Raw genomic sequence first — 25,000 nt, 5'->3', positions numbered from 1 at the left:
CTCCCGAAGCCCACCCCAGCTGGTCAGGGCAGTGGTTCCCTGGTGTGGCCACAGGGAAGTTCGTAGGGGACAGCCTCACCTTGGGCAGAATGCTCTAGGGCTAAAGCAGTCTTTCTCACCCTCGTCTACATGTTACAACCTCCTGGACAACCCTTAAAACTCATGCCCAGGGTGTACCTAAGGCCAATTACATCAGATCAGGTAAGACCCACACATGGGTATTTTTAAAAGCTCTGGAAGGTATCGCCACGTAGAGCCAAGGCTGAGAACCCTGTGTCAGAAGGATGTAGGGAGGAGGTGGGGAGAGCGTGTCACAGAGGGGCTCCTGTGGCAGGACACCTACCAAGTGCACTAGAGGGCGCCAAGGACCTACTGGATTCCCTTGCCCCATCCCAACTCCCTCCTGTCCCATGTGCCACATGAAATGAAGGGACATAAAAAGGGGAGTAGGAATGCACACACACTTTGAGAAATGTTTTCCATGCTTGTTTGCAATAATGTCCATGTGCTGAGGGAAAGACTGAGAGGAAGGGGAGTCTGAAAATCAGAACTAATAGATTTCAGGTCTTTTTTGGCCATATCCTGAGAGCCCCAAGGAATAGCCCAGAGCCACTACTCAGCAGGGAATTTTGTATCTAAAAGGAACCAACCCAAGTGCAGGGCTGTTTCCTCCTCTTCCAAACATACCAGGCTTCAGGCCGAGTCCAGGGCTGGGCAGCCCAGCCACAGATGGGGTTATGTTGCCCCCTAGTGGCAAAGCCTGAGCACAGCACCCATTCTCTCCTTCAGAAACCTACCCCACAAATCCCCTCCCCCTCTTTGAATTAGGAAAATACTTTAGGACAGAGAACCTGCCATGTGAGGCACCCTCAATCTTGGCATAGTGCCTACATCTCCTGCCCCTCACCCCGGGTACGGGACACACCTCAGTGCCATGGTTATGAGCTTGGGCTATGAAGCCAGACAGATGTGGGGCCCGGAAAAAGTCATTACATCTCAGCCACTTGCACAATGGGGATACTACAGGACCTGAATCGGAGGGTCTGTGAAGAGCAGAGGGACAACCCAGGAGAATAACCATACCTGACTTCCAGTAAGGGCCACAGACAAGCTAGCAGTGTTTAGGGTCTGGGTTTTCCTCTGAGTGAACCACATCCCCGCCCGCACTGAGACAGTAACAGATCACGCTTCTCTCTTTGCTCTGGCTGCTGGGGCTCAGAACCAGACCCAGGACAGTTCTGGAAGGGCTTCGCGACTCACACTTGGGGTTTTTTCTTAGTAATGACTCGAATTTGCCCTGGTCCTCATTTCTTTATATTGCACTGTTTTCGTTAGTTCCTCTAAGTCTCCTCAACTCTCTTCTGGAATAAGATACCAACACATGAGACTTTATTTTGGACTTGATAAGTTTTGCTCTTTACACAAATATGCCCGCCTAGCTCAGCATTTCTTTTCAAATGGTATCATCTTTAAGACAAAAGCCTTCGGTCGGAAAGACAGTGGTTCCAAGATACACAGAATCAGAATTACCTTAGAGACAAAAAATAATTTAGAAGGTCTGGGATGGGCCCCACGAATCTATAATTTTAAACAAGTTTCTCAGATGCTTCTAAGGCAGCCAGCCTAGCCTCTGGCCATGGAGCAGTGTTTGAGAACCTCTGGCCTGGGAACTTTATAAAAGGGGTCATCAGTTACAAAAGATAATTTTCTAAATAAAATATCAATCTCAACTTTATTTAACTGACGTGTTTCAAAAACAACAGGTACACATCCAGATCTGCAAACGAAACCCACTTAAGTTCATCAGGGCAGAAGACTTTGGGAAAACCCAGCAGAGACGCCTCGTATAAAAATCAAGACTCTCCTACTTACTTGGGTCTTTGAGTTTGGTTTTTCTGAAGGTGGTCGCACCTGGAGTACACTTCCATGGAATGAAGATATTCCCACACTCCTTGACAACCCACCTGTCTTCAAGGGCCCCGGGCACACCCAAGTCCTGTACAAGGTCATGGGTGCTGCCCCCCGGAGATTCTCACAGCTGCTTAAGACTTCACCCCAGCTCCACTAGAGGGTGCTCCTTCCCTGGCCTGGAACCTTCCCTATACTCTGGCGGGGGAGGGGAGGGGTGCTGTGGAGACGGGAGCACCCAGTTAGGCCAAGGTGTGTTTCTCACAGGACACGGAAAGCCAGCTTGTGCCATCTCGGTGCCCCTGGGTCTCCAGACACACTGCGGCTGCTGTTCCCTAGCCCCAGGCGGTAAAGACCCTCAAACTGCCTCTGTAACTTGCATCACAAAGTAGGGAGAAGGGCTCTCCAAGTACAGCAGGACGGAAAGCCTTACTCCTGGCTCGTGCGGACGAGCGCTCACTGGGAAGGCAAGCGTGTGAACACGCGCTGTACACTACCAACAGATCTATCCCGCCAGCAATGCAGGGTGGGGGCGGGGGAGTTTCTGCCCCCCGCCCCTGGAGTCCAGGTCCGCACGGCTCAGTTGTTCCTTATGCACCTTCCTCTAAAGGAAGCTCTTTGCAGGATCCTCAGATGTCCAGGGAATAGGACACCCGGGTCTGTGCAGTTTAAAAATCCATTTTATGGAACCCTCTTTATGGACTGCTGGGATCCCTGTGCTGGCAGGAGTACTGGCGGTGCTGGAAATTTCACCTCCCCAAAGTCAGACCTCGGTGCCCAGACTCCTCTGTCTACCCTCCAGGCCACCATTCTCACTCTGGCAGGGCCCGCGACCCTTTCATGAGAGGGTCAGAGAGTCCCCCTTCCTTGGAAACCCAGGGCCCCTGGTGAGTGCAGAGGGGTAGGAGCAATGGAGAGCCCACCAAGTGTGCGACCAGCACCGGGAAAAACTCGTGTTAAAAATCTGTTGACAGTTAAGACACATTCGCCGGAGGGTATGCCTGAAAAGACCAAAACTGCTACAGGAGGAACAGGTGGGAGGTAAGTAAGGGAGGTGGAATGGAACACACGCAGAAAAAAAGACAGATGACTGTCCAGGCGACGAAAAACAAACACAGGACGCAGGTGGGGCAGGACAATCACAGGTGAAGTGAATACCGACCAGGGTTCCGGTTCTGGGAAATTCTAGGTATTATTTTTGTCTTGCCATAAGGCTACTGAGCCTGGGGGCTGGTAGGGCCTGTGACAGATGAAAACACATGCTAACCAGCTCTTTCTAGTACTTGCAGTGCTCAGTCACAACAGAGAGGCTGGCTTTACAATAAATTCCACAATACACCAGGTACCAGCACAGCCTTGATCCAGGGGTTGGTCAGAGAAGGAAAAAGGTCCCTGACAACAGAGACTCACAGGGCACCAGGGACGTCTCCAGGGTGACGCCTGCCCACACTGGCTCGGCAGAATGGAGGCCTGGCTGGCAGCTGCTAGATTTCAGGGAAGGGAAGAGAGCCAGAGAGTCGGAGATGCTAAAACTCGAGAAGACGCTGTAACGGACACAACACTAACCTCCATGCACAGTGACTTTCTCGGGGGCGAAGGCCCGCCAGAGCCTGGGCAGGACGCCAGGCTGCGGTCCTGGAACCGCAGAGGCCACCCATTCTATGAAGCACTGGAAAAGACATCAGTGATTAGGGTCTTCAGTCTCAAGACCGAACACTCTCAGGGAATAATACTGGCCTCACTTTAGAAAGGAGCAACACCCAACCACCGTAATGTGGAAAATCTTACTTGCTGCCTGCAGTAGCATCGGTGCCTGTTTCCTCTAGGTAGCCGCTTCCAGGGCAGGGTGACAAGTGTCAGCAGTTAGTCATCTGCATGTCACTGGGGGGTGGGGGAAGCTAGTACCAGAAGCATGGAAACCCATCTGTTGCCATGACGCAGGAAAAGAAGGCCTCTTTCCCCTCCGTTTTGCTCCTGCTCTGACCCACCCGTCAGGAGCCAGAAGGGCCAGATGACGACAAAGCGGACAGTCCATCTGCAAGGCTCACTACGAAAGCCTTCCGGGGTGCGCGTCGGCTACGTGGACAAAACCAGCAAAGCCGTTCTTTCCCTCCTCCTTCCTTCTTCATCCCTTACCCTTACGGCACTTCCTCCCCCAGGGAGGGCAAGAAAGAAAGAGAGAGAGAGAACAGGTACTGCTTTCATTTCCTAAGCTTCATGCATCCTGGTGGCACTAACTCCCCCTCCAAGGTATTCCAGAACACAGAGCAGGTTTGAAACCCCCACTGGGTTACACATCACAATTACTTCCAAGTGGTCTTCACAGTTACGAAGGGCATACATTCCGGGAGGCGCCTGCGGGACCCCCTCGCTCGCGCACACGCTCTCACGCAGACTCTCACGCGGCGGGGGCGACGCGCAGCCGCGGGCCGGGCCGGCTCACGTCAGGTACTGCACCGCGAGGAACATGAGCACGCAGGTGAGCAGCATCCCGCCGATCATGAAGTACTTGTCCTGGAAAGCCCGCTTCTCGATGAGCCGCATCACAGTGTTGGACAAGCCCAGCATGTTGGCGATGTCAAGGATCTTCTTCTGAGTCCCCTGGGGCAGACAAGCAGAGAAAGAAAACCCACCATCAGCTCGTCTTGCCAAGGAATGGGACTTAACCAACAGACGGTCTCCTGGTCACGCGGGAAGCACGTAAAAGGCAGCATGATTAATCAGAAACAGATCCACACATAAGGTCAAATGACTTCTGATCAAGGAACCAGAGCAAAGCATGGAGGCAAGAAAATCCTTTTCCACAAATGTGCTGGAACAACGGACTCTAGCACACATACGTATCACGGAAACACGCACACGTCTCCTATACATCATACACGTGTCTATGCGTGAGAAGATCCTCAATTCATATTATGCACAAAAATGAATTTGAGATGGATCACAGAATTAAACATAAAGCTTCTAAAGGAAAACATGGGAGAATATTGAAACACCGGCAACAATACGGGTGTACGTCAACCAGAGAACGGGTAAACCACGTCCAGTGAACCTGCATAACGGGGATACTCCTTGACAATAAAAAGGACCTAATGACCGACATGGAACAATATGAAAGAGCTTCCTCCTGAGAGGAAGAAGTCACACTTCCGAATACATTTATATGAAGTCCAGTAACAGGCAAACTACTTTATGGTGAGAAATCAAAACAATGGTTGCCTGGAAGGAGGGGCTGACTGGCTGGGAAAAGCAGGAGGGATTGTCCAGGGCCGATGGAAGTGGTCTCTGTCTTGAGAGCGGTGTGAGTTACAAAGGGGGTGCGTTTACCAAAACGCAACGACCCGCACAAATCAGATCTGTTCACCTGCACGTACAGTATACCTCAAGAAAAATTTTTTATGTTGGAATGTTTTATGTATTTTTGTAAAAGGGAGTATCGAAAAACTTCTCCTCTGTTCCCTAACTCCAAAGTCCTGGCTATCAGCCCTTTCACCTCGTAGAGCAGAAACCTCTGGGATTCTTTGGCGTGTAACGTGTGGGTCAACATCCAGGTTTTCCACAGGGCCTGACTCCTTACATAAATGCCACCAAAACCAAAAGGGTATTTTACTCCTAAATCAACAGCCCACACCACCCAGCCTGCCCTTCCTCTCTGCTTTCTAATTTTTGTTTTTAAGCACACTCAATTTCTTACGAAGTATCGAGTATAAAGGACTCCTGGGGCAGACCTGATCCACTTCCACACGCACCACCCACGGCATCCTACGGACGGCATCTGAACTAACGCCCTCCATGCATTTTTTAAACGAACGATGCATTAACAAGCAAGAGAGAAGAGGCAGAAGTGAAAACAACATGAGGCATCGCGGACAGGAATTCAAAACCTGGGTTCAGCCCAGACACTGACGAACGAGCCTCACTGAGAGGGGGCTCTCGAGTCCAACTTTACTGTTGCCAGAGGAGGCCAGGGACGTGTTTGTTTCCACGACAGTGATGGTAAAATTCAGCTAAAGATTCTGCTAAGCTCTGAGAGATTATTTCATCACTGTATGAAGTGCAAGTATCAAGCTTCTGAAATCACCTGAAAGTTAACATAAACTTCAAAAAAATGTATTTCTTTCCAACCACAAATTTCTCCAAATCATGGCCCAATTCCTTCATGCTTTTCCCTTATGTCGCTTTCAAATGGTTTAGGCAGAAAAACCCCAGAGGGAGCGGGGTGGCAGGTGGGTGGAGGGAATCAAGAGACAAAAGGCAGGTAGGCAGTAGTATGGGTGCGCAGAGGGAACTGAATTAGAACCCTCTCATTCCAACTCCACCCGCCTCGCAGGCTTCCCAGCACTTCCTTCTGGGGACAGCGGAGGCGCAGATGTTGCTTGGACTCCCTGGTGACACCAGACTTCGTGGGAAGTGAACACACTGGCTTTAACAAGAAGCTCTAACCCCCACCAAGTTGACGTTTGTGTGAATTGGTGAGTCTTGTCCTAAAAGGGTTTTATGGGGGCGCCTGGGGGGCTCAGTCGGTAAGTGTCCGACTCTTGATTTCGGCTCAGGTCATGATCTCAGGGGTGTGGGATGGAGCCCCTGACGGGCATGGAGCCTGCTTAAGATTCTCCCTCTCCCTCTGCCAGCTCCCCCCACCCCCTGCTCTCATGCACGCTCTCTTAACATAAATAAACAAAAGGGTTTTACTGTTTTCCTGGGATATGGGCAGTTTTCTAAAGACAGGGCAGATGAATCATCATGTATCAGTTCAGGTGACTGCAGGTGGCCGCTAGGAAAGAGGGGCACCCGTGAAGCTGTCAGAGACCATCAGAAGCACTGCAGCCAGCGGCAGGAGGTCAAGTGTCCCTCACAGCTCGCCTGACCTTCTCCCTGGTAAAGACGGCAGGGACTGTTCAGCAACGTACTGAAGTCCTGCGGAGCTGACAGGCTCAACGTGGTCCAACAAAAACTAAGATAAAGCTCACACTTCCGAGTGACTGATTCTCACAGCTCAGTGGCTGGGAGTGCTTCGTTCACAGGGGACCACACCCTGATAATAGGCACAGCCCACACCCCATTATCCATCAGGGCTGATACAGGAAAAGGGCTGAGGCTGAAACACCACGACTGACATCAGAATCTGTGTAATGTTTCTGTAAACCACTCCCAGGGGGGTTTGAGTCTCAGCCAATGGGGCAGGGCTTCTAGAAACACCTGTGACTAATGAGAGTATGGCGGTGCTATGGGTCAGCACCCAGTGCTCTGGAAGCTGTCTGCTGCCGGTCAGCCAGCGCGACCCTAGGGGGCTCGGTTACAGGAGCACAGGAGTGGTCCATGGGGGGCGGGGGGGGGGCTGTCTGGGAAGCCACGGGAAGACGAGGCGCCAAGTACGGCCGCATCTGCCTTCTCAGAATCGTGGATTCTGTCCTTTCTGAAACTGGAATTTCTTGGTCTTACTGGTTCCTTCTGTAGCAGTCACTTTCAGGAGAGGTTCAGTAAATGGCAAAGGACCTAGATACCGAGAGATGCCAAATTATGCTTCGCTGCGAGTGCAAGAAACAGCTACTGGCGAAGGGAGCGTGGTGACCTGTGGACTCGCAATAATTCAGCTCCGACAGGAAGGATCCCAGACTCCATCAGAATCTCACAACGTGAGCACACGGAACCGCTGTGTAAACGCAGGGACCAAACTGCTGGATGAGGCCAAAACAAGGGGCCTTTTCCCTGTCCCCCAGAAGGGCCCCCACCTTCAAGGTCAGTCTCTGGGCCCTCAGTTGGTCCAGAATACTGTGCCCTCCTCCAATGAGCTCATCCACGTCGTGGTGAATTTTCTGGAGGGAGGAGTTGCACTGCAGCGAGTCATCCATTGGGATGGTGGTGTCAGAGTCCTGTGAAAGAGACGCAGACACTGCGTTAGCGCTGCGGGCCGGTCCGCTCCTGGGCTCCCACCGCATCCGGCCGCTCTGCCTTTCGGCCAAGGCCAAGCCAGAGGAACGGCCAGAGGGAACGGCGCAAGGATCAGAGGAACCTCACAGAGAGGAAAAAGCAAAGCTAAGACCGGGGGTGGCTTCTGTTCGCTCAGAGGAAGAGCGACGTGACTCCGCAAATGTCAAATGAACTCTGCTACACAAGGCTCGTCGATTCCTGCCTCTACCGTGACCACCGCTTAGGAAAAACGTCAGTCCTTCAAGGCCTCGCTTTCTCTACTTCTCTGACTGTGAACTTGTTCCTCTCCTCGGCTTTCCCTTCACACAGTATTAAATGTTTGCTTTTGCTCTGCAGCTGTTTTATCCACAGCTTATCGCTGCCATTAGATTGAGACTCAGGACAGAGGAGCCCGTGCTTTCCATCGAAGGCTCTAACGGTGGCCTGGATGGGACAATTCTCCTAAGCAGGCAAGAAAGGGGCTGTAAAGAAAGGGAGGGAGGGAGGGAAAAACGGACGATCAAGCGCTTTCCACCCTGCGTGCGCATCACGCTAAGCTCGCCTCATCCACATTCTAATGTCACGACGTGGCTACTGTAGTGTCCCCGTTTTAGAGGTGAAGAAATGGAAGCCCAGGGAGGTGAACGGCTTGTCTGAGATACGCACGGCTGCTAAGGCCAGTGGGGCCTGCATCTCACTACCGAGTGTGCCGAGCCTGCCCTCTTAACCATCCTGGAGAGACAAACTCTGAGACTGGCCCTGGGGCTCTAAGTTTACACCAGAGTGGGCTGTATACAGAAGTCGGTCAGGACTGGCTGTACTTCCATTCTTTCCTGCCTCCCGACAATGGCACAGGCTTCGGTCTGGCAGGCAGTGTCCTTCTCACCTCTTTCAATCACCCCCAAGGGGCTAAACCACCGCCTCTTGCTGCATATTCGGATCCTTTCTCACGCATCTGCTCTCAGTCTCACACGGGAGCTTCTCACGGGGAGGAGCCACGGCTTTGCCTTTCTTCACAAGCTAAAGGCAGCTAGGCTTAGCGCTCTACCAGCAGCACGTCCTCATTACACTGTCGAACTGTTACTCACGGATACGTGACTGCTTGCCCTAGAGAAGCGGAAACGACGCAGGCACATTCTGAAACACTCAGGGAAATTTACTGCCAGTGGGGACACGGCAGAGACAAACCTCTGTGAAATGTGGACTGATCTGAATTCTGACTGCAGGCTGAGAATGCTAAGACCTTGTTAGAAAATGAACTTCTCTGTAAAACAAAACAAAAAGACCCCCAAGCCCCCCTCGCCTGGTGGAAAATATGACGCAGGACATGAAAAAGGCCAGTGTGCGCTACAGCCGTGTGCAGGAAATGCTCCCACATCGAGACTCAAGGGCAGGGCCAAGGGTGTCCCCAAAATCAAACATGCAAACCAACAGGCCACTTTTGAATAGGATCAAAGTTAAGCGATCCATCCAAAACAAAGTACCCATTAACAAATTCCTCCAAACTGCTGCTCAGATTCAGAGCAAAACCATTTTCACGCATCCGACCCTGGAGCCACACGCAGACACAGCACAGCGACGAGCGCCCCAAGGCAGCTTTGGACCGCTGCCCTCCTGACAAACAGCTCCGTTCTCATCATCTGTCTCTCTTCGATCAGAAAAAAACGTTTCCACCATGTGAACTTCCACCTCCCGGTCAAACCAGGTCATTTTTACCTCTGCCCACTCCCCCAGCGTAACTGCCTCCTTTTCGCGCTTTTGTGTTAGCAAAAGAGAGTCCCTGTCTGGGTCTAGCGTCGGTGGCAATGCACAAAGGCCACCATCATTTCCGGTTAGCTTCTCCTCCTCGGTCGGCTTCAGCCACCCCCAAAAAGGATGAAGCTCCAAGACCCCGGCCACAGCTCCAGGGAGCTGCCAGTGCCTGTGGGTCCCCACCCCGGAGCCTGGCTTACGTTAGTGGTGAACGTGCGAGACAGAAGCTCCTCTCGCTGTCTCTCCTGCTGTTCCCTTGCGTATCGCCGGTGCTGGAAGTTTCGGAGAGCGGTCTGCAGGTGCTGGACATCATACTTTAACTGGTCAACACGACTGGAATTGATGGAGAGAGAGATTACATTCCAGGAACCCAGGGCTGCACACCCGCAGTGGCCAGGCTCTGTATTCAAGAAAGATGTTTCCTTGCTTCTCCTTACCCCACTGTGCGTTATCCCCACCAAAATCATCTGATTTTGATCAAGGATGTTGGAAAAAAAAAAAAGAAGCAGCTTGTGGTTCCAGCCCACAAGATTCTAGCAGCTTTACTTAAGCATCTGCTGGTCGGGATGTATGACAGGGAACAGGTGACAGGAAACAGACTCAAGGACCTCTCCCTGACCTTCTACGGACTGTATCGCTTTCCAAGAAGAAGCCCAAGGGCGTCTTTTCGAGTAAAGCATCAACAAAGTTTCATAAAACTTTTGGGAACGGGGGCTGGGGTGGAGGTGGGGGGGGTTCATTTTAATTTCACGGGGGAGTATCAAACATGAGATCGGCATTTCATGATAAATAGACTGATTGAAGTGATTAAGGGCAAGATTTCATTTCAACCCAAGAAGGCAGCGGGAACCAAAGGCCAGAGCAAACCTCTCTGGCGGCAGCAGGCTTCAAGTGGCCACGGGTCTGGTCAGAAAAAAAAGTATAGGAGGCAAAATTTTAAAATGACCCAACATAAGGAGACACGAGGCTTCTGAGCCACTAACCTCACAGGCTTTTTCCTTTGAGGAAGCATCACTGAAATGGAATCATGCCCTTTAAGGGAACTTTATCTTTACAGAGTCTCAGTTTTTCAATGTGTAAATGGATTTTCAGAATACTGGCTAGCCTCGCCCTGGGGTAGTCCTGACGGGCTGAGGGTGTCAGAATACTCACAGTTTGGCATTCTGTCTTTTGTTAGGGGGCTCCTTGCTGGACAAAATCTCCAGACGTTCTAGATGGCTGAATATCTGGTCTATGCGTGCTTGGATTTCATTTTCTACTACTGCACAAAAGAGAAAAAAGAATAATTGCTGGAAAAGAGACAGCGAACTTAAATTAGAACAGTACATTAAACACGTCTTTTTTCCATACCCAATAAATTCAAAGAAACACATCTGAAAAGGAGAAAAACGCATATGCTAGTGAATAACTGGAAGAAATACAAGTTCTACTAAGTGACTCTGTAAATGTTGTTCTAAACACACACACACACAGACACACACACACAAACACACACACACAGACACACACACACACACACACAGACACACACACACACACAGCTGTTAAAGCCATAACAATGCCAATTTTTAAAAAAGCTAGATAACTCTGTAGAAATAAATTTCTTGCTTTTAGACACAAAATATTTTAAGCAAAATGCAGTATCTTCTGAAACAGAATGAGGTCTCCTTTCCTTTGAGATTATTCTCAGATACGAGTTATAAATATCTAGTAAAAAGGCTGCCAATTGAATTCCCTACAGTAATGAGGTTAAAAGAAAAAAAGAGCACAAAGGGGAAGATTAGTGTGTGAAACACAGAGGAACGCTCCCTTAAGGCTTTCTGTAAGAATGGGCAGGCTGACGCTGACGTCCCCAAAATAGACCAAATATCACTAGGAAAGGCCCAGGAAAGAATCCACAGAGGTAAAGATATGATAAATACACTCATTTTCCTTATCCCTTTTGACAAACAGTCGAAATGACCGCTTTTCCATTTTGAATCGTGTGACAAGGGGAACGTTGGGAAGGCCGACAGAGCCGATGGACACTAATCAGTGCAGAGAAGGGCACCCAGACGGCCTCTCGCCCCAGAAAGGCACGATGGCGGCCAACAAGGTCACCCTCCTGGGCCAACCTGCAGCGCACACACACAGTTTAGAGGAGAACGCGGTGGGCACAGAACCCGGAGACGCTCTTGAAGCTGTGGACAGGAGGCGTGAGCGGACAGGACCGGCCGTGCTGGGGGCCAGATAGGGAGGTGACGGGGTGGCCTCCGCAGCGTGTGCGGTGCAGCGGTGCCCGTCTGACCAGCTCCGAGGGAGGACCTTCTCCTACCACAGCCAAGAAACTACGAAACAAAAAGCAGGGCCCTTCTCCAAAGGAACCACGGTGTGGGAACTAAACTAATTAATATTGCTATTCGGGTCTGAATAATCCTCCTAAAATTTAGCCACAGTTCTCAGCTCAAAAGAAACGACCGATTCCAGCTAAACATCTCTGAGTGGGTGCGGAGCACATTCCTCCAAGGGCTCGGTAATTAGATTAAGACAGATGGAGGAGAGGACGTCCATTCCCATAGGGCCATGTCAGGTTGAGTGGAGGGGTAATGGTGGATAAGACTTGTGGGATTCCACAGGGCGCAATCAGGGAAGTGAGGGACTTTGCCGGAGGGTTTTTCTGTCCACCGTAACAACAGAACTCATTCTGCGCTGAATCATTAAGCCCCCGAGGCAGAAATGCGGTCAGGAAACCCAGCCCATTAGCGTCGTGTCATCAGAGAAAGGACTCTGGTCTCCATAGTTAATTACTCACAGTGCAGAGACTGCTTGTCTGCTGTCTCCAGGCGTCCCATGTGAGACTGGATCTCGTGGACCTGCCTATCAAAGGAAGAGAGAGGAAATGAGAGAGACAGGAGTCATCAACAGTGCTTCGGTCGGGAAAGACACGTTTTCTGATGCCAACATGTAACCGATGTAAATTGACAGCATCGCTGAACCGTGAAATTTGTAAGCAGCACTTCAGGCCGCGTGTCGGCGGGGTTTCTGATATTTTAACGTGAATAAGGTTAATGCGACGATGTTAATCATGTTAATAACACCACCGACGGGCGGCACTACCTGAGCGCTTTGCCACATCTAAGACACTCCGCAAAGTCAATAACCACACGAGGAAAGGACCGTTATCATCTTCATTTTGTAAATAAGACAACGGAAGCCCAGAAAGGTTATGTAGCTTGTTCAAGGTCACACAGCAAGTGATAAACCTCAATCTGGACCCAGCCAATCCCACTCGCTGGTCTTTGACCCAGTGTGCTAGGCGCTGGTCTGTACTTGGGAGAGTCAAAGGGCAGGATAGATATAATCCTTGTCCTTGAGAAACAATGTAATTAGGAAGGACAGGCCAGAGGCACATGAGAAGTCCCCAGAAGATTTGAGAGAGCACTCATACATACAAGTATAAACAAAAAGGAAGCAGAGGAAGGGTGGGGCCAAGCAAAGGCAAGTACACAAAAGAGTACGCTGGGGGAAACTGGTGGGGTGCGGCGAGTTCTGAAGATCATTTTGCAGCTGGGACACATGGACTGGTGAGGGAAGAGATGGAGAAAATGACAGGCAAAAGGGCCTGTCATGTGGACCCCAAGCAGGCTGGCCACCCTGAAAGAGTCGGGGTCGGAGGGGAGAAGGGATGAGGCGATTAGCTGGAGAAAACGATCAGAGAAGGTCCTGAAAGATAGGGATCTCCTGTTTGGTAAACATCTTTCCCTGGCAATACCAGGCGATTGCGATCTCATTTGGAAATGCAACACTGTACCCTGGACCTCTAGCGTGGTCCCAGACGTCAGGCCCTGGAGCACTCTCCAGAGGCTCCCCTGGGCTTGGCCAAGGTCACCCTCGGAGCCCTTCCTAGCAGGCCTCTGTGATCAGGCCTGGAACATTGCTTATGCTGCCCCTGACAACCGCTTCCCGGTGCTTCTGGTCTCTCCACCTTAGAGGCACAGAGAAGGAGTCAGCTGAGCTCTTCTATCACCTCCAACCCCTGAGGGAAAGGTCAGCCGCTGTCCTCCCACCATGGGCACCACAAACTGTGAACCCAAGTTGACCAATGCAAGCAAAGGAGCCCAAATTTGTTTTCAACTTCCTCTTGTCTTTTCCAGGGCTTTCCTGTAGCCTCTACACATGACCCGTGGCACAAGAAGCAAGGCCCACTCTCTAATGACTCTGAGTGCGCCTGGGTGAGACCCACGGCCCCGAGAGGAAACTAGAAATCACTACCAGAGACGGAGGGCCCAGACTGCTACTCCAGTAAGGTAAGTCCTGATAGTTTAGAATGAGGGCACGTGGAGATTTGGAGGCATACGTAGGGATGCAGCTTGACTTAACCAACGACTGGATCAGGGTTACCACAGAGGCAGCAGCAGAGGACCGCATGGCAATGCTGATGGAAGGGAGAATTAGGATTTCACAGAAGGCCTGAAGGCCTGCATGTTGGCAGTGAGATAAATTTTCAACGGTAGCTTCACACAGCAAATCTGAAAATTAGCAGTACTGACAGAAACAGGAACATAAAAAAAGGGGGGGGTAGGGGGCAAAGAATATCCAAGACAACTCTGAATTACGTACGAGAGAGATGACTTGTCCCACCTGCTATGAACACTTATTACAAAGCCATAATAATAAAACCAATATGGTAGCAGTGCAGAGACAGACAGACAAACCCTGACCCCAACGCTGACCCAAGAGCAAAGAAGAGAGGCTAGAAAGAGTCCTCCATGTTTGGGGACTCGATGACATAAATGAGTGGGAAAAGAATGGACCACAATCAATGCCAAAGGCTCAGTTTGTTACCCACGTAGAAGACGGTATCTCACATAACACACAAAAACAAACTCAAGATGGTTTAAAGCCCAAACGGAAAAAGCGAGGCTTTAAAACTTGCTGAAGAAACTGACGGACCACCGAACTCCACCTCAGAAACTAATAATACAGTAGATGTTAATTAACTGAATTTAAATTAAAAAAACTTTCTGAAGAAAATATAGGAGTACATACTATGACTCAGGTTAAAGAATTTCTTAAACAAGACAAAAACCAAAACTATCCCCCAAACCTCACAAACCACAAGGCTGGTAAATTTGCCTACGTTAAAACAAAAAACTTTCCTACAGTGAAGACACTATAAAAAAATAAACGAGTAAAAAGACAGGCAGAGACTAGAAAATACCTGGAGCAGATGAGAAAGGACTAATGTCTAGAATATGTAAGAAAAAGGCTACAGGTCAATAGAAAAGTCATACAAAGCACTTCTGTAAAACGGGCGAAGGGCAACTGACAGAAAAGAAAACCCAAACGGTCAACAGATATAAACAGACACGCCACTTGACTGGTCATCAGGAGAATGCAAATTAAAAATAAGGAGAGACCACATCTCTCCCATTGGACTGACAAGTACTTTAAACTTCAAGGATGAGGGCTTCAGGGCGGGCTAAATGATGGTACCCAGGGGATGCTAGGGAAGATTCCAGCATTCCACCACAGGACTGCCTCTGGCTCTATGTTTTGTTCAATATTTTTTAAAAAACCCAACTTCTGTTTATGAAACCTGCACATGATTCTGTGCTACAAGGAGCGGTTAGGATATTGTACCACAAAACAACTATTAATATTTTTCATTAAGTCTGAAAGAGTAAGATAAACTTTGTCCGGGATGAAAAGCATTTTGACTTCAGACTTTTTTAAAAAGTCACATGTATGATATCGAATGGCACTCCACCGTGGGAGCCATCGGTTAAAGGACCCCGGCTGTTAAAGGCTTCCCCTAATGGAAGATGGATGAACGAGACGGCCGGGAAAGACTCTAGAAGTCAAGTCCCGAAGAGGAATGGCCAGAAGAGCCAGTGACAGTAAGCCTCTGAGGAAAGAAAAGGGAAAAAACCCTAAATTAAAGGGGGCAGCTGCTGCTCTTCAAATATCTAGAGCTAACATATACGAAGGGATGGGGCGTGGGTGGCGTTAAGCGTCTGCCTTCGGCTCAGGGCGTGATCCCGGCGTTCTGGGATCGAGCCCCACATCGGGCTCTTCTGCTGTGAGCCTGCTTCTTCCTCTCCCACTCCCGCTGCTTGTGTTCCCTCTCTCGCTGGCTGTCTCTATCTCTGTCAAATAAATAAATAAAATCTTAAAAAAAAAAAAAAAAACATATACGAAGGGGAACAGGTTTGTTCGCCACTGCTGTTCCTTAAGGGAGATTCGGAACCAAAAGGTCCAAATTTCAAGATGACAGATTTCCCCTCAGCCGTGCCCCTCCCCCCCAACCCAAGCATAACTATGAACTCTTGCTCTTCCAGAAAAGGAAGAAAAAAAAAGAGCTCTTGCATATTTAAACACAGAGTACGTGAACTGCCTTGGGTTTTATAAAGGGTCTTCCTGATCAAAGTGTGTTGGAATGGAAGATCTTGCCAGTCCTTTTTTTTTTAATTTCTTGAGAGAGAGAGAGAGAGTGCATGTGTGCAAGTGGCGGTGGGAGGGGGGGTGACGGCGCAACAGAGGGATAGAGACTGATACCGGACTCAATCCCATGACCCTGTGGTCATGATCTGAGCCGAAACCAAGAGTCGGTGCCTAACCAAATGAGCCACCCAGGAGGCCCCCACCCCTTCAATTCTTAAATTCTGTGAGGACAAAGGGAGAGATGATGGCAACACCCACCCTGTAAACACCCTTCAGGTGGCTTTTACTATTTTCTAAGCTCAAACGGATAAATTCTAGTTGTAGGGAAACGTTACTGACTTTTCCCATCTAAGCTCTATTATATGCTTTGAATGAACTAGAAGAGATAGAGCCAAGAAAATGATTCCAACCTCTACATTTCATGCTCGAGGAAATAAATGTAAAATAAGAAAGCAAGTATGAATGGCATGGTGGGAACTACTATACGCCAAGGGGGAAATCTGTTTTAAACTGAACTGGGAATTCAGACAACACACTTGAAGCCAATAAGGAACAGGTGATACACAGGTGTGACTTGGGGGTGCGGACACTAGAAACCAGAAGTCCTAGCCCTGTCCAGCATGGGGGCATGGGGGGCTTGGGTAATAACATAAACAAGCAGGGAGATCTAACAGCAAGTCACTGTCGCTGACTTTAAAAAAAAAAAAAAAGTCTGTAGAAGATCTAGGAAGAATTTTAGAATGAAATTGCTTTTTAAAAGTCCATGGAACTACCGTCATCTTCCTTCATACACACCACTTTGTATGCATGCTGCTCTGACCACTGTGAGCAGGAAACAGTTTTGGAGTTAAAAGATACTGATTGCAAGTTCTGGTTCCACTACACAGGGGAGGGACCATGAACAAGTCATTTAACTCCTTGGAACCTCAGTCTTAGGTAAAATAAGGTACTAACAATCACAATTATTTAAAGGCTCAGAGAGCCAAATGCAGTATGAAACTGTTGTGTAACCTACATAGCATCATACAAACCTTTGTGGTTGTTTTTACTTAAAAGCAGTGGGAACCATCTGGTCATTCTCATCTCCCTGACTTTGCCTCTACTGCAATTAGCCTCTAACCAGAAGGCAAAATCAAAAAAAAAGGAAAAACTGGTCTTGAGATAAAATAATAGTTTTTCCACCCAGCTGCTCATCAAAATCACTCGGAGAACTTGTTAAAAATAGAGCTGCTTTTGTGTTCCAGACAACGAATCAGAATCTCTAGGGATAATAAGGTGCAGGGCACTGAATGATGTTGGAGGATATAGGGGACAAGTATGGGCACCTTTACAACCACTGGAATATCAAAAATTGAAGTCTGGCTACTTATTCCTCTGAATGCAGTATTAAAGTGTAAGATGTTTATTCTGATTTTCACCCTTTTTTTTCACGCATTGCTCAGGCGCTTCAGGAGTTTTCAAGATACATAACTTTAAAATATTGATCTCAATGTACTTTCAGGGACATGGCAAGAGATAACAACAAATTGGGTTCAAAGTTCCAGTACAATTCATATGCTCAGTTACTGCTGTGTCAATTCAGCTACAATCATTAGTTTCTGCAAATGCAAAAAATAATTGCTGATGCTCACAGAATTGTGTATTTCCTCTCTAAGACACTCAATCACCAGTATTATGAAGCTGAAAGGAGCCTGGAAGTTTAACCGGCCCCAAACTAACATTTTATAGATTAGAGAAACAAGGTGAAGTCGGCTAGAATCAGAACTCTCAGGTTCAGTACTTGAGGGGAAAGACAAACTGTAAAAGGCCTGCCCTTTCTTAGCAACATGAGAACTGTCATTCCTTTTCCAATTAACTCACAGGTCGAATTTTTAAAGTCCCTTTCTATAATTTTTATATAAGACTAGGGCTCCCAGGGTGAGAGCAAACTCTGTCATTTTAATATCATTACAAAGTAGGTTCTCTATTTTCACTCACCGAAACCAAACACTTCATCATTATGGTCTCTAGTATAAACCATATCAGAATAAAAGGGGGGATAATGTAGCAGCAACAAGATTAATGTCAATGAAGAGTAGGGGCTGACATCATTTAGGAGCTGTGAGCTATAATAAGCTTTTTCTGATGACCTTAGCCCAATGATGGATCTTTCTAAATTGCTAAAGAAGATTCCGTTTGTACTGCTCATTTACCCTCCATCCCATCCTATCACACCTTAGAGCTTTCTTCGGACGTCCCTTGACTGTTCCAAGTAAATAGTAAACTCTGTGTAGGGATCCTGACTCCCCCCCAGCTCTACCAACCCAGAGCATCGAGTTGGCAGGTGCTGGAGAAAGTATTATCATCTGTAGGTGTGATTTTCCCTTCGCCTAGTCTACCTAGTAGGTAGGTAGTCGCGGCCTCCAAGATCCCAGGGGCCGTCCGGCCCAACGTCCCCACGTATCAGGCGGGACCCTCCCTCCGCCGCTGACCTGGGCACCCCGCCAGAGATTGGAGCGCTTCCGAGCTGCCCCCGGCAGCGCCCCGGCGGAAGGACTCGGCCTCTACACTGGCGGACGCCCCGAGGCCCCAGCCAGGGGAGCCGGCCTCGCCCAGCCTGGCTGCGCCCCCGCCCGTGCCCCGACGCGGCCCTCACTTGTGCGTTTGCTGGTACAGCGGCTCCATGTCGCCGGCCCCGCCGGGTCCCTTCCTCGGAACACGTCCTCACAGTCCCGCTTCCGGCTTCCGGCTTCCGGCCACAGGCCCCGCCCCCTCCTGCCGGCCAGGGTCGCCCCCACGCGCGCCCTGCTGGTGGTGGTGGCGACAGAGGAGGAGGGCACCGGGAGAAGAGGCCCGGAGAAGAAGGCTAAGTGTAGTCAGGGCGCTGCCGCAGGTCGGGGACGAGGAAGCCTAGTTTTTGGCGGGGGGCGGTCTTCAGCTTCGAGTCAGGCGTTGACCAGGGCAGTCGGGGAGGACCGACGTGAGGCCCTCAGAGCCAGGCTGGCAGCGGGACAGCGGGTGCATACCTGCCCTGCCCTGGAAACTGCCGAACGGTGGGTCTGGAGGTTTCACTCTTCGCTGGAGTTTCTGACCCAGGCTTCTCCTATGTCAAATCTGTCCGCTTACTGCCCCCCCGCCATTTACCCTTCCAATAAACTCACAGTGAATGTGTGGTTACCATGTGTCATGTGTGCTGTGGGAGAAACGGGGTTCCCCTTGCCCTCCAAAGAGGTGAAGTAAGATAAGTGTACAAATAAACATCTACAGGGGAGAAAGTCCAAAGAGACTGAGCCGAGCTGGGGGTCAGCCCCGTCGGAGATTCAGGAAAGACTTAAATGGAAGAGGTGGCATTTGAGTTAGGACTTGAAGGATTTGGACGCTTCGGTCTTTCCGCGTAGACCTAACCCGTGTCCACCCTCCCAGGCTTATCTGCAGTTCCTCCCAAGGGAGGAGATGTTCCTCTTCCTTTGACAAGTTGATGCTTTTATTTTCCTGTATCCTGGAGTCCACCCAGTTTTGCGTCCCAAGACACTGTCCACCCATGTACATTCTTTCCCTAACATTGTTACATTTATTCTAATATTAATGAGCACCTACCAGGCACAGATACGGGGGGGGGGGGATACCAGTAAGATAGCCCTCAAATGTCTCATCTCTCATAGTCTGTTGAGCGGGCTAATCATGCCCTCAAGCCACATTATCAGGTAGAATAAGTGCTACAAATGATACAAAGTACCATTTTTCTGAAGAAAAGCAAGAAGAGTTCATGGACTAAATAGCCTACGAATGGGGCCTTCAAGAATCAGTAGATTTTTGTTTTGTTTTTATTTTTGTTTTTAAGAATCAGTTTTAACACTGTCTTGCACACACTAACCACTCTGTAAATGTTTTTTTTCCCCTAAAGATTTTTTTATTTGTTTTAGAGAGAGTGCATGCCAGCTTGCCCCAGGGGAGGAGGGGCAGAGGGAGAGGGAGAGAATCTCAAGCAGACTCCCCACCCAGGAGAGCCCAACACTGGGCTCTATCCCACCACCCATGAGGTCATGACGTTAGCAGAAACCAAGAGTCTGTCACTTACCTGACTGAGCCACCCAGGCGCCCCGTACATGTTTATTTCGTTGGCCTAATGGAGATGAAGGGCATTTGAAGCTGAGGATATAGCTTGAGGAAAGGAAAAGAGAAAGAACATAGACCTCCCGTGGCTGGGTTTAGGGGACTTGGGGCAATAATAGCGTCAGAAGAAAAGTTGGAGCTAAGTCATGGGGGATCTTAAATGTCATGTATAGATTTTTATTTACAGATTTTTAAAATTCTATAGTTAGAAGCTTTTAGAGGTTGGATAGAAATTTAAAATTTTCTCAAAGAATATTTATGTCTATATGTTGCTCTTCTTTGGACCTCAGGGCATCCCAATGAGGTGGGTAAGGCAGATAAGGAAATTGAAGTCCAGAGGACTTCCCCTCTGCTTCTCAGGCTCTTTAGGTTTTTATATGGCTGTAGGGCTTTCTCTAAACAGAAGAAAACTCCATCCCTCCATCTTGCTGTGCTTTTAACTTTTACCTCATTTCTTTTTCTTTTATGACTAAGCCACCTAGACAATTTATCTATACTGCCAACATCTCTGTGGGTGGCTGGCCTTCCAACCTCTCCTTTGTTCTCCTAGATTTGTTTTCTAGCTCACCAGAGTCTACCTGACCTAGTCCAGTGGTCTCTTTCCATGAATCTTCATACATATATTCATTAAACTCATACTATGTATCAGGCGTAATGCAAGGATTGGGGCACAAAGATGGGTAAAACATCCATCAGCTTGCCATTGAAGTTCTTTATTTTTTTATTTAAAATCAATTAAATAACATGTAGTGTATTATTAGTTTCAGAGGTAGAGTTTAGTGGTTCATCAGTTGCATATAACATCCAGTGCTCAGTACATCAAGGGCCCTTCTTAATGCCCATCACCCAGTTACCCCATCCTTCCCCCACCTCCCCTCCAGCAACCCTCAGTTTACTTCCTACAGTTAAGAGTCTCTTACGATTTGTCTCCCTCTCTGATTTCATCTTATTTTTCCTTCTTTAATATACACATCTACACAGAAAGGAAACATCCACAAGGACAATTAGAATACCACGTGGTGAGTGTGGGATAGAGGTGATTAAGAACTATGTGATGACAGAGAAGTGACATTCAGCCTAGCTTGGGGATTCAAGAGGACTTCAAAGAGAAGATGATAACTGAACTGAGTCTTGATTGATTGATTTATTTAATGATGGTTATGTTATTACTCATGATGCTGGGTCATCCTTCACACTGCATGAATACTGACTTCCGGTGACCCAAAATTTGTTACTGTGTTTCATTGATGATGACACTTTAATGGCAAATTTTCCCTAGAGTAGGCAGGAAAATGTGAATATTAATTCACTGTTCAGAATTTTTTAGTATAAATTTATAATAATATATCTTCCAACTATGTCTTTCCTTGAATTCTTCAGGCCTTAATCACTACATTCATAGAATATGGTCTCTTTCAGTGTTGACTGCACCCCTGACTTCCACACGCTGAAACCAGTTGGCAGAGGAGAAATGGTAGCTAGCCTGGAGGTACATGGATGAAGTAAGAAAAGAAGTCCCATTGCATGGCCCTCACCTAGCCCTACTTAAGACTGATTCAATGGCTCATGACATCACGGCAGTGATGAGAGGAAGGAGAAGACATTGATTGTAAAAGCCAGTCGGCAGAGTAATGGTCGCGAGCGAGAAGACAGGCATGGCCACCTCTGGTGCACTGCCTGACATGCAGTGGAAAGCCTGTGGTGGGTGTGGGGTAACCACTCTTACCAGGTGGAGGTGGGGGAAACCCCCAGTGGGCAAAAAATGCTGCCGGCCCCACTGTTCTAGTGTGTTGTAGACTGGAGGCAGCCTTATGGTCAGAACACAGGCTGGTGAGAGCCATGACATGGATCCAAACAGGGGGCTCAACTCCAAGCATCAGTGGTGAACTGTCAGTAGCCCAGAGTCCTGAACTCATCCTGTGTCCACTAAGAATAGGAGTCATCCCAAATCAGCAAGTCAGCACCATTCAGGTGGCCTGATCTTGCACAATGCCACAAAAGAAATACTGTGCTGGTGGGTAGAAGCAACCCACGGACACGGGCCCTGGAGCTTTTCAGGACACTTGGTCAATCAATACCATGTATGGGGTAGAAGGTTGGGGAATACCCTGAAGTGGAGAAACAGGCTAGAATGATCCCAGCCACTGAAGGGGGACTTAGAAAAATTCATAAATAGCACACCAAAGTGGGAGGTCCACAGGCCTGGGACCTGGGCCAGGGACTTCACTTGCCTGGGTCTTAGGACTATATCACATTGTTGAATAAAAGTGGTTTCATATTCTTTTTCCCATTAAAAGATGGAGTCTAATTCCATTTCCTTTTCAATCTGAGCTGGCCTTAGTGACTTGTGTATTCAATATAATGTGGCAGAAGAGAAACTCTGGGTTTTCCAAGGCCAGGTCATAAGAAGCCTTGCCGCTTCCACCCAGCTTTCGGGAGCACTCATGCTGGTAAACCCGAGTCACCTTGGAAGAATTCCAACTACCCTGACGCTATCATTCTGGAAAGCCTGTATGTGTAGGTGCTCCACTCAACATGCCCAGCCGAGCCAGATCTCCCAGCCACGGCGTCAGCCATGTAGGAGAAGCCATCTTGCACCCTCTAGACTGGTCTATCCACCAGCTGAAACCCACCCCGTGATCTGCAGGAAGAAGAATGGAACAGAAGGATCTCCCAACTCAGGCTATGCCTGAATTCCTGTCCCAGGAAATCAAGAGATAACAGCAAACTGACTGAATTTGGGGGTAGTTTGTTATATAGAGATAAATACTTGACCTCAAAAAGTTTATTATCTAGATAGAGAGACAGGGTACAGGACTTACGAAAGGTAACAATGCCAGAAAGACAGTGAGGTTCTGTCAGAATGCAGGGAAGGAAGAGATCCCTTTGAATGTGGATGATGAAAGAAGGCTTTCCAGAAGAGATGAGATTTCAGCTGGATCTTGAAGTACGTGCAAGATTAGGACGTATGGAGAGGCAGGCGCAGGCCATTCCTGGCAAGCCGGCAGGTAAACTTGGCAAGGTGGAGGAAGTCCCGGGCCGTGTGTGTCATTCCTCTGGCCCAGAGCAGAGGGTCCCTGCAGTAGAGAAGACGAAGCTGGGATGCTGACAAGAAAGATGCAGGGGGGACGTCTGCAGGGCTTGGAGCTTTGGCTAATGGAGTCAAGTAATATTGCAGGAAAATAAATACGATGCCTTCCCGCTCTCTCCTTTTATTTGAGCTTCAAGAAGTGCCCCAGAGTTCTGTGGTTCCAGGATTTGGCACACCAACCCACGGTCAGCCTGTTTGTTCCCTCTGTGGTGTGATAAACTTGAAACCTCTGAAGAGTATTTTTGACCTGTCCAATTTGATGGAACTTAATTCTTGTCTCTGAAACCAAATTAATCTGTTGTGTGTCTCTGGCTGCCTCATTCAGATCCCTTCTCCCAAACTGTCAGTGCTCCCCATACTCCCCAATCCTGGCCTCTGCCCCCCACTCCTGGTGCATCTCCTGGTCCTGTTTCCTGCTGAGCCGCCTGCCCCTCCTGCCCACCCTACCTGCGCCACCCACCACCATGCCGGCCGTGAATACACCTCACTTCCCCTGCCAGACTACGAGAGCCTGTCAAGAGCCCCATCATTCCTCAACCACTCCCTCCCCTTTTCAATCATCCTCTTGAATGATGCCCAAGCGATCCTTCTAAGACAGAGAGTTGCTGTCATATGTATGTTGGGACTTTTGACAGCTCCCCAATGCCTACAGAACACAGTAAAAAATTCGTCTTGGCAGACAGAGCCCTCCTTACTGAACAGATCCCTGGCCATTTCCCCCATCCTCACTAAAGTGACCGTAGATATTCTCCCAATGGCTTTTGTGTCCTCTCATCTTGGCAGGCACAATTCCCTATGCTTCAGACACCCTTCCCTCTGCCTCAAGCCCGATTAACTCCCGCTCATTCAGGTCTCGGCTCTGGTGTCACCTCCCTTGGGGAGCGCCCCTGACACCCAGGCTGGGTGGGAACTCCTCCTCCGTGCTGCTCTGGCACCTGGTGTTCCCACTTAGACTTGCCACGGGGGTCCCAGTTCTGTGTCCACCAGGCTGAGGACAGAAGATGTGGCTTTTTCCGCGGCGCCTCCCCCACGTCCGGATCTGTGACTGCTCTAAGGTCTGCGCGGGCTGGATATCTGTTGCGTTGCAACGGGCTCTGTTTTAATCAACTCATTCTCCCAAGGCTTCTGCCCGCCTGCCATTTCGGAAACCCAGAATTATTTGCGGGTTGACTTTTAGGCCATTAGAAACTGCCTGAGTCAGAGGAGCCATCCTTGCCGAAAGGCTCCTCACTTGCAGCCAATGCAGAGGGCTAAACAAAATGCCTCCTCCTCGAGCACTTTCTCAACAGGTTCTCATTCTGTGCTCGTAACCACCTGGTAGGGGGCAGGACCAGCATCGCCTCCCCGGTTTCTAGACAAGCCAGCTGAGCTTCAGAGAAAGGAACTTGCTTGCCCAAGCTGACGGTGGGAGAGCGGAGCGAGGTCCAGGCTACAGTCACGCACCGCCCTCCAGGTCGCTGTTGAACCCAGAGAAGGGCCTTGCCACAGATAAGACACCTCCGATGGCTTCTGCATTGGACATCAATAAAACCCTCGTCGCTGTCCAAAGCCGGAGAAACATAATCTCACCGCCTCTGGGTTTGCTCCCCAACCCCTTCGATTAAAACTGAGCAGACAGAAAGGATGACATTTCTGAATTCAGAGGCTGCAATGAGCTAAGAAAAACAAGCATCTGTGGCTCCTTCCAGGACCCACCAGGTGGAGGGGATGTTGCCCCGGGTGCTGCGGGAGCTGGGGAGGGGCGTCCAAGAAAGCTGCCCTCCGTGGACAGTCCATCAGCGAATTGTCTCATGTAGCCATAACAGCCAGAAGCAAGGTGGGGGA

At 49.2% G+C, this 25,000-nt stretch overlaps 1 protein-coding gene across 2 annotated transcripts; it reads right to left on the bottom strand.

Annotated features, from left to right (window-relative positions):
- Positions 1 to 1,713: 1,713 nt before the first annotated feature.
- GOSR2 (golgi SNAP receptor complex member 2) lies at positions 1,714 to 18,742 on the bottom strand. Of its 2 annotated transcripts, XM_040640453.1 has the most exons (6): positions 18,629 to 18,742; positions 12,362 to 12,426; positions 10,723 to 10,831; positions 9,771 to 9,903; positions 7,641 to 7,781; positions 1,714 to 4,509 (listed from the first exon to the last, which is right to left on the bottom strand). In XM_040640453.1, the coding sequence occupies exons 1-6, from the start codon at positions 18,655 to 18,657 to the stop codon at positions 4,348 to 4,350; spliced, it is 639 nt and encodes a 212-aa protein (XP_040496387.1). In that variant the 5' UTR covers positions 18,658 to 18,742; the 3' UTR covers positions 1,714 to 4,347. The 2 variants fall into 2 exon arrangements, with proteins under 2 accessions (XP_040496387.1, XP_040496388.1); XM_040640454.1 differs by lacking the exon at positions 7,641 to 7,781.
- Between the last annotated feature and the right edge of the window lie 6,258 nt (positions 18,743 to 25,000).

Source organism: Ursus maritimus, unplaced genomic scaffold (assembly GCF_017311325.1).
Source record: "Ursus maritimus isolate PB19 unplaced genomic scaffold, ASM1731132v1 scaffold_24, whole genome shotgun sequence".
NCBI classification, from domain to species: domain Eukaryota; kingdom Metazoa; phylum Chordata; class Mammalia; order Carnivora; family Ursidae; genus Ursus; species Ursus maritimus.
This window is presented reverse-complemented; position numbering and strand designations above follow the sequence as displayed.